The following is a 12,587-nucleotide window of genomic DNA, read 5'->3' on the forward strand; positions in this document are numbered from 1 at the left end:
CGTGAGGATGAAACAGCTTCTACTCTCACTGTCACGATTTGTAGTAACTTTTCATCGCACGTTCGTCCAGGCCAAGTCCAGGCACAATACTAGTACGATTCACAGCTATGCTGCCTCGGGATTTGGAAGTCTAGCCAAGTGCAAACATATACATGTGTAGTGGATAGTGCTCGAGGCAAACAAGTTCCAATGATGATCGATATCGATGAAGACTATTCTTAAAGACGCTGAAAAATCTTCGAACTCGCTATCACTAGACTTACTTCACACACCTTCATCGAACGTGGGTTGAACTGTTTTCCCGACCTGCCTGAAGCTACATCGAACACTTCTATACCGTGACGGCCATGCTCATCGCCAAAACATCTCATGACGTGCCCAGCAAGCTCGACAACGGGCGTCCAATCCATATATTTGTGATCTCTCCTGTTGTCCCAAACTATCCGCAAGCAAAGTTTCCCGGTAAGTCGCATGCTATGATCATCGCTCGTATTCTCTTGAAGCTGATTCAGTACTCGTGGACGACAACAGGTGTGGTATGCTTCAGGTGAGCCTAAATTCGGTGGGCTGAACTCTTGCACAATTGTTTACATCTATCAGTGAAATCTATCAAGTGACAGGGCCAGTGGAAAGATTCGCTGGTCAGATCGCGAGCCAGGGATATGTGGTTGCTTGTCCATCGAGCTACCATGAGTTTGAGGGACCAGAGGCCATTCCGTACGATACCGAAGGTATCTCTCGTTCTCGTCATCTTTCCATTCGTTGTTCATCACTGTCGATATTAGGAACTGATAAGGGGAACAGGTACAAGGCAAGTAACTTCATATCGTGACGGTTTGTATTCACTTTATGTCAGATCGAGAAAGACATAGCTGCGTACGACGAGGTCAGCTCCGTAGCCCTGTTATCGATATACTTTTAAGTATTAGGTGTGATCTAGGATGCTACGCTCTCCGTCGATCTTCTGGTTTCTTTGCCAAACTGCAACGGTCACATTGCAGGTATGTCAATAAGCCTTTCGTTAGCATGCTAGACAATGCTCCTCAGCGACAGGAATGTGCTTAGGAGGGCACTTGGTGCGTCTGTCAGTTCTGCTTGTAGTGCCACATCTTTGAATACGCATACCATAGGCATTTCGGGTAAGCGACAGGGCGATGATGCTACTAGCAGTTTTTCGCTGACCCTTGTGAAGGCTGCTTTTGATCACCGCGTACTGTCCTCTGTCTGCTTCTTTGCGACTGATGTTCACAGCGCAACCCTTGGCAAAGGCAAGAGCGACGACTCTCTTGCACGTGTTCACAAGGGGGATATGACTGGCAAAGGTGAACTTGTGGTATGTTTGTTTGCGATCGAGAAGGGCAGTAACATCATGCTGAAATTTTTTGTAGATGATCTTCGGGAAACAGGTACGTGAAGACGTTTAGGAGAAGAGGCGCATTTGAACTTGGTGCCGCTAGGACACACATGTTCCTCGCGAAGGTCGTGATCTCATCCGCAAGACTCTTGAGGATGCCGAGGTGCCTTGCTCTGTAGGTCACATGGTTTAGCGTGCATCTTTGAAATGTTCACCACAGATGCAGTTTCTGGAAGTGCAGGCACAGCACGCGTTTATCAGAGATGAATCTTCCAAAGGTCGATGGGACGCTGCTCTCACGCGGTCCTTGTTTACATTCATGATGGAGGTGTTTGACAGAACCATCGGGAGAGATCTCGGGCCCAAAATCGTCAAAGGAGAGAAAGTTGAACACGTGTGCTAGATCCGTGATAAATATTATAGGTCACAACGAATGAATTCAATGTCGACTCGTCGGAGTCTAGGAAGCTTTGATACACGTCGATTGCAGTGGAAGAGGGGACGATGAATAAGAATATGGATACAATTAAGTCCCTTCGTTCTTATTCGAGACAACATCTCCGCGACATTAATAAACAAGCAAGCGAGGCCACTGGTCATGACCTCGCTGCCAGCTTCGTTAATCGTGCATACAAATGATGATAGTAAACACATTGCAGGTATGAATACCGTATGGGTGGCACCAGATAGACAGCGAACAGCAGAAAGCCGGAAAGAAAAGAATGACACGGCAGTTCTACATCTATTACTTCTTCTTGGTAGCCTTCTCCGCAGACTTCGTCACTGAAGAAAGCACCAATCAGCAAGTTTATTCGCAGATGGATTAGCTGGAGACTCACCTTTTCCGCCAGACTTGTCAGTCTTGTCGACCGATTTGATGACACCGACAGCAACAGTCTGCCTCATGTCACGGACGGCGAAGCGACCCAGAGGTGGGTATTCATTGTAGGACTCGACACACATAGGCTTAGAGGGAACAAGCTTGACAATGCAAGCATCACCGGACTTGACAAACTTGGGAGATGCCTCGAGGGACTTTCCGCTCCGACGGTCGATCTTCTCAATCAACTCGGCGAACTTGCAAGCAATGTGGGCGGTGTGACAGTCGAGCACTGGAGCGTAGCCAGCACCGATCTGACCAGGGTGGTTGAGGACGATGACCTGAGCATTGAAGGAAGCAGCTTCCTTGGCGGGGTCGTTCTTGGAGTCAGAAGCAACATTACCACGACGGATATCCTTGACCGAAACGTTTCTGAAGATATATATAAGCGTGAAGATTAGGGAAACGAATGACAAATGCGAACTTGACGTTGAAACCGACGTTGTCTCCGGGAAGACCCTCAACAAGCTGCTCGTGGTGCATTTCAACGGACTTGACTTCAGTGGTCACGTTCGAAGGAGCGAAAGTAACGACCATGCCAGCCTTGATGACACCAGTCTCGACACGGCCGACGGGCACAGTGCCAATACCACCGATCTTGTAGACATCCTGGAGGGGAAGACGGAGGGGCTTGTCAGAAGGACGGACAGGAGGTTCGATGGCATCGATAGCATCGAGGAGGGTCTTGCCCTTAACAACACCACCCTTGGTCTCCTTGGTCCAGCCCTTGTACCATGGCATGCTGTGAGACGTGAGAATGCGATCAATCAGGGGCACAAATAAAACTGACTTGGGGGACTCCTCCAACATGTTGTCACCGTGCCAGCCAGAAATGGGGACGAATGCAACAGCCTTGGGGTTGTAGCCTACTTTCTTGATGAAGGTGGAAGTTTCCTTGATAATTTCGTTGAAACGGTCCTCGCTCCACTGAGGTCAAGTGTTAATGCATAAAATGTCAGAAGTCAACAAATATTACCTTAGTCGTGTCCATCTTGTTGACGGCAACGATGAGCTGACGGACACCGAGGGTGAACGCCAAGAGGGCGTGCTCACGGGTCTGACCGTCCTTGGAGATACCAGCTTCGAACTCACCAGTACCACCAGCAATAATAAGGACAGCACAGTCAGCCTGGGAGGTACCAGTAATCATGTTCTTGATGAAATCACGGTGTCCTGGGGCATCAATGACCTGGAAAATGCATAAGCGGATGTTACCCGAAAAGTCATCAATAGAACATACAGTGACCATGTACTTGGGGGTCTCGAACTTCCACAGAGCAATGTCAATCGTGATACCACGCTCACGCTCAGCCTTTAGCTTGTCGAGCACCCATGCTGAAGATCGTTGTCAGTGACGTTACTGATATGTAGATTATCGAGTTGCCCACCATATTTGAAGGAACCCTTGCCAAGCTCAGCAGCTTCCTTTTCGAACTTTTCAATGGTACGCTTGTCGATACCACCGCACTTGTAGATCAAGTGACCAGTGGTGGTAGATTTACCAGAATCGACGTGACCGATGACTGCGATGGATCAGATCAAAGGGGTAACTGTAGGTGATCAGATACGCACCGACAACGTTAACGTGAATCTTTTCCTTTCCCATTTTGAAGGATTTCTGTCCGATGGTGCGATCGTTAGTGATTTATACTTCAGAAAGGTGGATTGGTAGTGATCATAGTAATCGGAGACCAGATGATGTAAAATCGCAGAATGGCATCGTGCGATGATGATAAGGACATCGGTGCATGCATCGCGCCAGTAGACAGGATCTTTTGGAAGATCGGAAAAGAAAAAAGACTCACTTAAGTGTACAGAAAGAGAGAGAAAAACAGAGAGGAATGGGATGTGGTGGTATGGAAGAAAGAGAGAGCCTGTTGATTTCGCTGATAGTTATACCTTCCCAAAGGAAATTTTTTATCGATCTGGTGATTTGATATGCCGCCGTGACTCCGCTCGGCACCGGCCGCGTGGCGCCGGACTGGCCGAGTCATCTTACACTGCCGCTGACTCCTGAGAGACTCGAACGTCCCGGATCATCAATTTGATATAAAGCTAGAGCATACGCTGGTCACGTTGGTGGTCCGCAGATATGATTAATCTATAAGAAGAGGATTCGATGTACTACAGCCTATCGATAACAATGCGCGCTAGCTGGTTGAAACAGATTAATATTGTGGGGCCTCATGGCAGATCGATGCTGATACGGTGAGATTTGATGGTTTGAGATAAAAAGAAATGACATAAAAGGAGAGATGTCGGAGAGCAAATATAGGCTGAACAAATCCTCACGAGGATCAGTGAGAGTCTGAAAGACAGGATACCTGCCTCATTGCCTTCGATCAAGTGACACGCGCTGGAAACGCGCTCGGTTGTGGAGATAGGTGTTGATAATTACCGAAGGGTAGCTCCATCCCCCAACCCTTTCCCCCGTTCAAAAATCTGCACTGGAGAATGTTCTCGAACGTAGGTCTTGCGCCCACGTCCACTTGTAAGCAAGCCCTGACAAGGGCTGCAGCATCTCCTGCCGCTCCACCACCATCCACCTCTTCTCCTTCTTTCTCCTTATCATCGCCACACCGCTCATCCAGCGCAATAGATGCGTTCGCAAAAGGCGAGGTCAACCCCTCTTGCGCTTCAGCTGCCGTAACGAAAGGGCATTCTCCTACGAGAAGGACGTACGCCACAACACCAAACGCCCATACATCTTGCTCCTTCCCGTGATATCGCTCCCCACGCAGTATTTCAGGGCCTGCATAGTCCAATCTTGATCGGGTAAGCAACTACATCGACGAGTGGAAAGCACGAGTACGAAGAAAACTTACGTCCCACTGAATGTATCCCATCCGTTCTTCTTCACAAGTCCGGAACTTCCAAAGTCTATTAAAACGCATTTGCCATTTGGTCCGAGGACGACATTCTCATCCTTTATGTCTCGATGAACTGACGATGAATCAGTATGTCACCAAGAGATTCTGGAAACGAACTACCAACCTATCCCATGAGAGTGCAAGAAACATAGAGCATCTGCAAGCTGTCCGAGATAGCTGCGAACATCAAAGGGCGAAAGTCCCTGGGGGTAGGCCTCGACGAGATCAAATAGATCTGTTGGAGGAGGCTCATCCGTCTTCTTTTCAGGCGTGGAAGACGGTAGGACAAGATAGTAATAATGGTTGTCTTCGAAGAAATCCACCAGAGGGCAGATATTTGGATGTCCCTTGATTTCTTTTCCTTCTTCCCACCTTTCATCGTGGTCCATGCGAGCACAATCAGGCTGTAAACGTGTAGTGTCCCCGTCGGTTCCAGCGGGAGGCCGACGTCGTGATGGATCCCATGGCCGTACTGCGGGCAAGGTGTACGATGTTGATGATATGACGGACATGACGAAGATTTCTATTGGTATCGTACCAAACCGTGGATGTCGTTTCCAACAGTCAGCAAGGATGCGAGACTTGATTATTTGTTTCAAAACCAATGGTGGCTTGTCCCATTGTCAGACCGCAAGAATCAAAGAGAATGTCTGGTGGATAAAACCTCACCCCAAGAGATCCATCTGCTTTGTATTCGCGTGCTCTTTTGACAAGGCCGTACGCGCCTCGGCCGATCTCACATTCGATAAAAAAGTCTGATATGGTCTTTACATCGGGTAACGAGGAGGCTTCACGAGCGGGGGTTGGAGGACAGGTACTGGCAATGGCGGACAACATACTTCCAGTGCTTCCTGACCGATGCAGAATTTTTGGCATCGTAGGAGGCGGTGAAGGCGGCTCTATCGGGGCTATCATAACGCGTCCTGCGATGAGTGACACCCGCTGCTGTGAAGACCTCCTGCGAGCTCGTGACATGGTAGGAGAACGGGGAAGTGGGGGACGATGTGCTTCAGACACATTCGACTGAAGTGGAGTTGTCGAATGCAATGACAAGCGTGATAACGAACGAGACGGAGAGTCAGAGATCGGAGAGTCCGTTAGGTTGGAAGTGGATGCAGATGGAGATATCGTCAATGGTTCATGGCCAGGAGATGTCGTTTGAGTTTCGGAAAGCAATCGAACAGAGACTGGAGAAACCAGTAGAGACGGTCGGGTAGCTATTGCGGGCTTAGAGTCTTCGTGCTTTGGAAGATCTTGTGAGTTGATTGGTGGCTTTTTCTCCAATGGACATTCAGGTTGCGATATGACTTGGACTTCTTCATCATCTTTTGTAGACCAATCAAAGCCGCGACCCATCGATGTGACTCCCCAGCTACTTCCGACACTTGTCGACCTGTACAGCAAAGGGGGAGCAGAGGATAGCCAATGATCATCTTCGTCGAAGGCAAAATCGATGGGGGTTGCGGCGAGCATGAAATTATGCACCAGTGATCGATTGATCCCTTGCAAGACACAAAGCGGAAACGGAATGTGCAAGGATGAGAAACAAAGTGAGCGCCGGAATCACTTGATCAAGCTCCTTAAGTGTGGCACGGAGGGCTTGTCATCCGCCACTAAGACATTAGACCGGCATTGTTCTCACGGCCCAATGATCCAAGCTACCCCACACACGTTTTGTCACTTACGTCCATTGTACTTGTACTAGTACATTTATTGACCGAAGTTCATAAACAGGTACTTGACGTGACTGAGGCTGTTAGGATGTCGCCACACGGATCTCCATTCAGCAGTTCCGTGCATCCCAACATGGAAATGACAAATTGCCAGCAGCTTATCATACTGCATCAACGACGTGGTGGGCACTTGCGCACTCCATCACGACGACCTTCGACTTCCGCTTCTGCAGTGGGTTCATCGACAATCAGTAACTGGGATCCATTGCGGCTGCGCCTCATCTTGAAAATCGATGCAAGTATTGATTTCCTCCATCGCGGCGCACAGGATATGTCCCGGCGCTCGCGCTGCGGTCTCAGAGCCGCTTTCCTTTTCAAGTTGTCTGCATAGAATGGACCCACCCGTACACGAAGATTATAAGATTATGAAGGTTTATTCAGACTTTCAGAAACTAATTATTTAGGTAAACCGAACTGCTTCGTAAGCCTTCGTTTCTCTTCGGTTTATGATTCTAAATAAACTTTTCAGTCTCGCTCAAAGGCACATTATTCTTGCACGGTTAGCAAATCAACTACTACTACTAGTGCATGGGACCCTGTTAGCACGTGCCACCGACTCGTCTGCAATCTTGGAACATCATCTGCGGTACCGCTGATGGGAGGTGCGCGCTATCATTGAATATGTGAGAAGAGCATAGCTATACTGAAGGGACGAGGGAAGATTCGACCTCTCACACACGGCGGCACTGAATCTGGCGGGAAAGTTGCAAGCAGCCTGCTTCATGTGACATGTCGGCGTGTACATCCACGGATAACTGACACCGTAGAGAAAGAGCATAGTCCTTCTATTTGGTCTGGCTGAGGGAAATTAGGAAAACGTAGTCTCCCTAGTCAGACGTGACAGAAGTAAGACAATCGTTCCTTTTCTATATTACGCGGAGACGGTGTGATCTGAAATCGTTAATCGCAGCTGAGAGGGTACGGGTAATGGACAAGTACAGGCAATAATGTTATGTAGTAGTGAGTACTAGTGCGTGTAATACCATGCCTTGTCAATTCATGCCCGGTAAAGGGGAAGTTTAGCACAGCCACCGAACTATTTGGTTCTATTTGGAGCCCACACCCGCCACCGAGTAGAAACTAGTGAACAAGTAAGCCGTCGTTTCCAAAATCCAAAACTCGCGGGTGAGTCTCTTTATGCTAGTGTCGAACAGGTCCACAGCACAGTCCGATGTCAATAATATTCGATTCTGGAGAGTCTGAGCCCAAACAAGTCGATGGATGGATGGATTCATACTCGGATGTGTTGATGTGGTCACCCTGGAATCCGGCATCTCCGCTGAAAGTCAACCACTAACCACCCCTTTCAGATCGCCATGGCCATCAAGATCCCCATCGTCAAGAAGCGCACCAAGCATTTCAAGTGCGTACGAAGCAGCAGTACCTCTTCATAAATCAGGACTCATTTTCTCCAACACAGGCGCCACCAGTCCGACCGTTACCACAGCGTCAAGGAAGCATGGCGGAAACCCAAGGGCATTGACAACAGAGTGAGGCGTCGGTTCAAGGGGCAGCTCCCTATGCCTAAGATTGGCTACGGGAGCAACAAGAAGGTAGAGATACTCCTCCGCTGCTAGATGCTCATGCTTATGTTTTATACCAGACTCGCCACCTTCTCCCCAACGGCCTCAAGAAGTTCCTCATCAGCAACGTTAAGGAAGTTGACCTCCTCTTGATGCACAACAAAAGCTACGCGGCTGAGATCGCACACAACGTCAGCAGCCGCAACCGCACTATCATTCTTGAGCGGTGAGTCTTGATTACTTCTGGGTCTTGTGCGCCATGAGATTCTGATGCGTTGTGGCTTTTAGAGCAAAGGTTCTCGGAGTGAAGGTGACGAATTCTGCAGCACGGCTGCGGTCAGAGGAGTGATTTGTTGTTGTCGTTTCTCGTTCACGCCATTCCCATGTATTCATTTCATATGCTGGAGATAATCGACATGCAAGCATGCTTCAGGCTGAATGATGTATTGTCACATGAGGATATCGTGTAATTCCTGTCTCCAGACTCCTGCTGCGTGATAACCTGAGATTGCCTAATGAGGCACACGATCACATCACAAAGAGGTTCACTTTATCACCTTCACCTTCACCACCTAGCATGTCCCTCAAATCCAGGCATGAAAGCGCTCGCCGCAATGTTATGCTCGTAGCTGACCGGCATGTCCAACAGACCAGCTGTATTTTCCGCCAAGTTTTGGTATTCAGCAGATGGTTCGTTACTTTGCCAGATCATCCACTTAAGCACTGCATGTCTTCTCTCAAACAACAGGCGACACTCTTGATGCGGAGCTCTCAGGCTGGTTGACTGACGTTAAGCCTACTAACGAGGACAATTTTGCGCTGCCCGTCGCAGGGTGCAAAGCGATCATCGCACCGTACGTTATCACTCCTGTCTCTTCTTTGTTCCTGAGTTAGATCTACTAGCCACGCTGGGTACTCATACTCTGGCCCTGCAGCTGCTTGGGCGTACAAGAGCATATCCACTGCTGGAATGTGAGTGTCTCTCTCCCACACAATATCCTTGATGAGATGCACCGCCGTGCAGCTCCCGAGTATTCATCCTAGGTCCATCGCACGCTTTCTATCTCGGTGGATGCGCACTCTCGAAATGCGAGACATACGAGACCCCACTAGGAAACCTCACATTAGACAGAGAGGGTACGTCCCACACCAACAAACAGCCACCCAGATCTAACCCCACACCCAAGTCGTCGAAGAACTCTACAAGACCAACCGATTCGAGTACCTCCAACCACGCAGGGAGCAAGGCGAGCACAGTATCGAGATGCAGCTGCCCTACGTGTACAAAGTCTTCGAGGGGTAAGCTGTGCCCCATCCCTCCCTCCCCTCGTCCGAATCGAGCCTGGTTTGTAGGTGCATCGATAATATCAAGATCGTGCCGATCATGGTCGGTGCCATCGATCAGGAGCAGGAAGAAGAGTATGGAAAGATCTTAGCGCCGTACCTTGAGAGGGACGATACATTGTTTGTTATCTCTTCTGATTTTTGTCATTGGTGCGTTCGTCTTGGTGGTGCATTGTTTGATGGCTGATGCATTGATGGTGCATAGGGGTCACTCGAATTATGGATACACGTTCTATTATCCAAAGACGCTCCCTAGTGATGTCCCGGGTATTAATCTCCGCCGTAGCGGTCCGCGCCCGTCACCTTCTCGACCCATCCACACGTCCATTTCAGATCTCGACCACGAAGCGATGGATATCCTCATCCAACAGCCTGCGTCTACCGCACACGCCAAATTTGTTGCATACTTGGAACGCACGCATAATACGATTTGCGGACGACATCCCATAGGGGTGTTGATGGGTGCGCTTAGTGCGCTGGAGAAGAAAGGTAAACAGGCGAGAATGAAATGGGTGCGATATGAACAGAGCAATCGGTGTGTATCGTATGATGATTGGAGCGTGAGTTATGCGAGTGCGTATGTTACTTTTTAGAGGGGACGGGCACAACACGATGATCGATGCATAACAATGAATAATATATTGATTACTCATGTCGAGCGCTGGATCCAGACTGATGACCCATAGTCTACCTGAGGACAGGACAACACAGGTAAGCACGATACGCTACGAGTCGCTTTTAGCCCTGAGGAAGTTCTCCCAGACGGCCATAATGCGTCTGTGAGACTAGAATGGGGCGTGAGGTGTGAATGAATGAGTGGGAGGCTTTATAGCCATAGCTCATCGGTTGATTTCGGGTGGAAATTGATTGTGTGCGGTGAGACACCGTGAGAGCTGATTTTGTTATTGGACACGGTGTCTTTCTTGACGTGCGGGACCGAGATTGCGCGCGGGGAAATTCCAGATCACATCAGACGCTTTTGTGTTTGCATCATGGCAAAATAATTGCATGAACCTCGAGAAAGACAGAGCGAAAAAAAAAGACAACAGACAAAACGAATCAGAGAAAATGATATGTGATGTAATCAGCATCGGCGTCAATCCCAGTCAGTATACATTAAATCAAGCCATCGCATTCTGCAGCCTTGGGGGCGCCTATTATGCGCGTGCAACTCCCCTATGAGAGTGAGGGAAATGCAGTCTCGTCGTCCACGTTGACGGCAGATGAGGCAGGAGCGGAATAACCGTTCGCGCCACCACGTCCGCGTCCCCCACGTCCGCGACCCCTCTCGCCACGGCCCCGCTCTCCGCCACCCCTGTCTCCACCACGACCGCCACGACCACCGCGATTTGGGCGATCGAAGCGAGCTTCGATCTCGATGAAGACCTTTTCTTCTTTCTTGGTGCGAGCCTTTGGGGCCGATTTGGCCTGGAGATGTGTGAGTTACGATCAACAGATATAGTAAGAGACGTACCTTCGGAGCGAAATACTCCGATTCGTCCTTCTGCAAGGGTGCAGCACCCTTGAAGACATCATCATCTGCACCATCATTGGGCTTTCTGACGTCCAACTTGGGGACGAGTGCGTTTTCCTTCTCGCGCTGTTGTGCGAGGTACTGGTCGAGAGTGAGAGTGTTATCTTCTTCTTCCTCTCTATCACCGCGCCTTTCACGCTTTTCGCCGGATTGAGGCTTTTCGGCACCTTCTGCTGCGGGAGGAGCAGCCCAGTCATCTTTAGGAGCGTCTGTGGAGGGAGCCCAGTCGTCTGCAGGGGCATCAGCTGCTGCTCCGCCAGCCCAGTCATTTAGACCGCTAGCAGCATTTGCGTTCTCTGCAAAAGCATCGTTTGTAGCGGCTTCCTCCACTTTTCGCTCCGTTTCGCCATCGTCGCCACCCCAAGAGTTGTGGACTTTTTTGTCAGAGTCGCTAGGTGAAAGGGTGAGGGGGGGGTGTAAGTATGAGGGAGGGGGGACTTACGTTTTACCGGTTTGACTGTGTTTGTCAAATGGACGGCCACGACCACCACGATCGCCACGATCGCCACGATCGCCACGGTCGCCACCACGACCGCGACCTCTTCCACGGCCTTCTTTGCGCTCGCCATCGACTTGTATTTATGAGATATGGAACCGAAAGAAGGAAAGTACTCACATCGCCTTGGTTTTGGCTCTGCAGCTGGTTGGTCATCGGTTGGAGGGGTAGCAGGGGCTGCAGCGCCTCCACGCTGGTAGTATCTACCACCACGAGATGCAGGGCCTCCACGTCCACGAGCACGAGTTTGTTGTGGTTGTGAAGCGGGTGCTGCTGGTGCAGCAGGCTCAGCTGGAGGTGGAGGAGTGGATGGCCTGTCCTCTGTAGTTATGTGAAAGTAAGTGACAGAACCATTTGAGAAACTAAAAACCTGCCGTCCAAGAGTGCAAACGGGTTTCTTGTGGCCACCGACATGACTTGACGGGGCCGTTTTTATGGATCAATCAGTTTAAGTGAGGGATGCGATCTAGTTGTGATGACCCCGTAAACACGAATCGGGGTCCATTCAAGCCACAAAGAATCGGCTGTACAGTTCCTAACACGTGCTACCTATAAAAACAAGGCTAATTCCAAGCTTGAAGTCTTACGCTTATAACAAAACAGGTGAGTTTCATATTATTCCAAGACGACGAGGACGACATTCTAATAAAATTTTTATAGCCTTGAAAAGCATCTCGACGAGTTTTACCCGCCTTTTTGGATGGTTGTAGAACAAGGACCTTGAGACCGTCATAAATGGGCTGAAGAGTGATTTAAATGATGGGACTTGGGTGCGGTGCGTTCGTAGTGGAGACTTTTCATGGTCGCCGTTTGGATGAAATTCGCAATGTCTCGTTGTACAATGCTATGGAAG

At 49.5% G+C, this 12,587-nt stretch overlaps 6 protein-coding genes across 6 annotated transcripts; 3 read left to right on the plus strand and 3 right to left on the minus strand.

The window, feature by feature from the left end:
* Window positions 1-347: 347 nt before the first annotated feature.
* On the plus strand, window positions 348-1,757 carry BJ212DRAFT_1475334 (dienelactone hydrolase; the record flags this gene model as incomplete). The annotated part of the gene is made up of 12 exons (XM_041339221.1): window positions 348-462; window positions 513-531; window positions 601-731; window positions 797-804; window positions 857-886; window positions 941-1,001; window positions 1,054-1,076; window positions 1,131-1,139; window positions 1,193-1,333; window positions 1,389-1,406; window positions 1,458-1,529; window positions 1,581-1,757. The coding sequence occupies 12 exons, from the start codon at window positions 348-350 to the stop codon at window positions 1,755-1,757; spliced, it is 804 nt and encodes a 267-aa protein (XP_041199233.1).
* Window positions 1,758-2,099: 342 nt separating this feature from the next.
* BJ212DRAFT_1258307 (translation elongation factor EF-1 alpha) lies at window positions 2,100-3,840 on the minus strand (the record flags this gene model as incomplete). Its single annotated transcript, XM_041329927.1, has 8 exons — window positions 2,100-2,137; window positions 2,194-2,606; window positions 2,659-2,976; window positions 3,025-3,161; window positions 3,211-3,423; window positions 3,475-3,569; window positions 3,623-3,757; window positions 3,807-3,840. The coding sequence occupies 8 exons, from the start codon at window positions 3,838-3,840 to the stop codon at window positions 2,100-2,102; spliced, it is 1,383 nt and encodes a 460-aa protein (XP_041199234.1).
* A 407-nt stretch (window positions 3,841-4,247) lies between these two features.
* Window positions 4,248-6,710, minus strand: BJ212DRAFT_1317351 (kinase-like domain-containing protein). The gene is made up of 4 exons (XM_041334246.1): window positions 5,774-6,710; window positions 5,229-5,715; window positions 5,060-5,177; window positions 4,248-5,000 (listed from the first exon to the last, which is right to left on the minus strand). Exons 1-4 carry the CDS (start codon window positions 6,575-6,577, stop codon window positions 4,577-4,579), a joined length of 1,833 nt encoding a protein of 610 aa, XP_041199235.1. The 5' UTR covers window positions 6,578-6,710; the 3' UTR covers window positions 4,248-4,576.
* A 1,443-nt stretch (window positions 6,711-8,153) lies between these two features.
* On the plus strand, window positions 8,154-8,709 carry BJ212DRAFT_1260006 (ribosomal protein L32e; the record flags this gene model as incomplete). Its single annotated transcript, XM_041330079.1, has 4 exons — window positions 8,154-8,200; window positions 8,258-8,390; window positions 8,441-8,586; window positions 8,649-8,709. The coding sequence occupies 4 exons, from the start codon at window positions 8,154-8,156 to the stop codon at window positions 8,707-8,709; spliced, it is 387 nt and encodes a 128-aa protein (XP_041199236.1).
* Window positions 8,710-9,430: 721 nt separating this feature from the next.
* BJ212DRAFT_1317371 (MEMO1 family) lies at window positions 9,431-10,668 on the plus strand. Its single transcript, XM_041334247.1, has 4 exons — window positions 9,431-9,497; window positions 9,548-9,659; window positions 9,714-9,854; window positions 9,910-10,668. The coding sequence occupies exons 2-4, from the start codon at window positions 9,625-9,627 to the stop codon at window positions 10,295-10,297; spliced, it is 564 nt and encodes a 187-aa protein (XP_041199237.1). The 5' UTR covers window positions 9,431-9,497; window positions 9,548-9,624; the 3' UTR covers window positions 10,298-10,668.
* BJ212DRAFT_1317376 (uncharacterized protein) lies at window positions 10,669-12,199 on the minus strand. The gene is made up of 5 exons (XM_041334248.1): window positions 12,109-12,199; window positions 11,855-12,055; window positions 11,681-11,810; window positions 11,179-11,629; window positions 10,669-11,132 (listed from the first exon to the last, which is right to left on the minus strand). Exons 1-5 carry the CDS (start codon window positions 12,146-12,148, stop codon window positions 10,881-10,883), a joined length of 1,074 nt encoding a protein of 357 aa, XP_041199238.1. The 5' UTR covers window positions 12,149-12,199; the 3' UTR covers window positions 10,669-10,880.
* Between the last annotated feature and the right edge of the window lie 388 nt (window positions 12,200-12,587).

This window comes from Suillus subaureus, assembly GCF_016647635.1.
Source record: "Suillus subaureus strain MN1 chromosome Unknown BJ212scaffold_2, whole genome shotgun sequence".
Lineage (NCBI taxonomy): Eukaryota > Fungi > Basidiomycota > Agaricomycetes > Boletales > Suillaceae > Suillus > Suillus subaureus.

Bases quoted from the DNA above. Each gene is read 5' to 3' on its own strand.
- BJ212DRAFT_1317376 (XM_041334248.1), bottom strand. From the start codon at position 12,148: ATGTCGGTGGCCACAAGAAACCCGTTTGCACTCTTGGACG. The intron at 12,056-12,108 runs GCAGGTTTTTAG...ACATAACTACAG, and splicing joins CCCGTTTGCACTCTTGGACG to AGGACAGGCCATCCACTCCT. The intron at 11,133-11,178 runs GTACGTCTCTTA...ACACATCTCCAG, and splicing joins CGGAGTATTTCGCTCCGAAG to GCCAAATCGGCCCCAAAGGC.
- BJ212DRAFT_1317351 (XM_041334246.1), bottom strand. From the start codon at position 6,577: ATGCTCGCCGCAACCCCCATCGATTTTGCCTTCGACGAAGATGATCAT. The intron at 5,178-5,228 runs GTTGGTAGTTCG...ATTCATCGTCAG, and splicing joins CTTGCACTCTCATGGGATAG to TTCATCGAGACATAAAGGAT. The intron at 5,001-5,059 runs GTAAGTTTTCTT...TACCCGATCAAG, and splicing joins TGGGATACATTCAGTGGGAC to ATTGGACTATGCAGGCCCTG.
- BJ212DRAFT_1317371 (XM_041334247.1), top strand. From the start codon at position 9,625: ATGCAGCTGCCCTACGTGTACAAAGTCTTCGAGGG. The intron at 9,660-9,713 runs GTAAGCTGTGCC...CCTGGTTTGTAG, and splicing joins GTGTACAAAGTCTTCGAGGG to GTGCATCGATAATATCAAGA. The intron at 9,855-9,909 runs GTGCGTTCGTCT...GATGGTGCATAG, and splicing joins TCTTCTGATTTTTGTCATTG to GGGTCACTCGAATTATGGAT.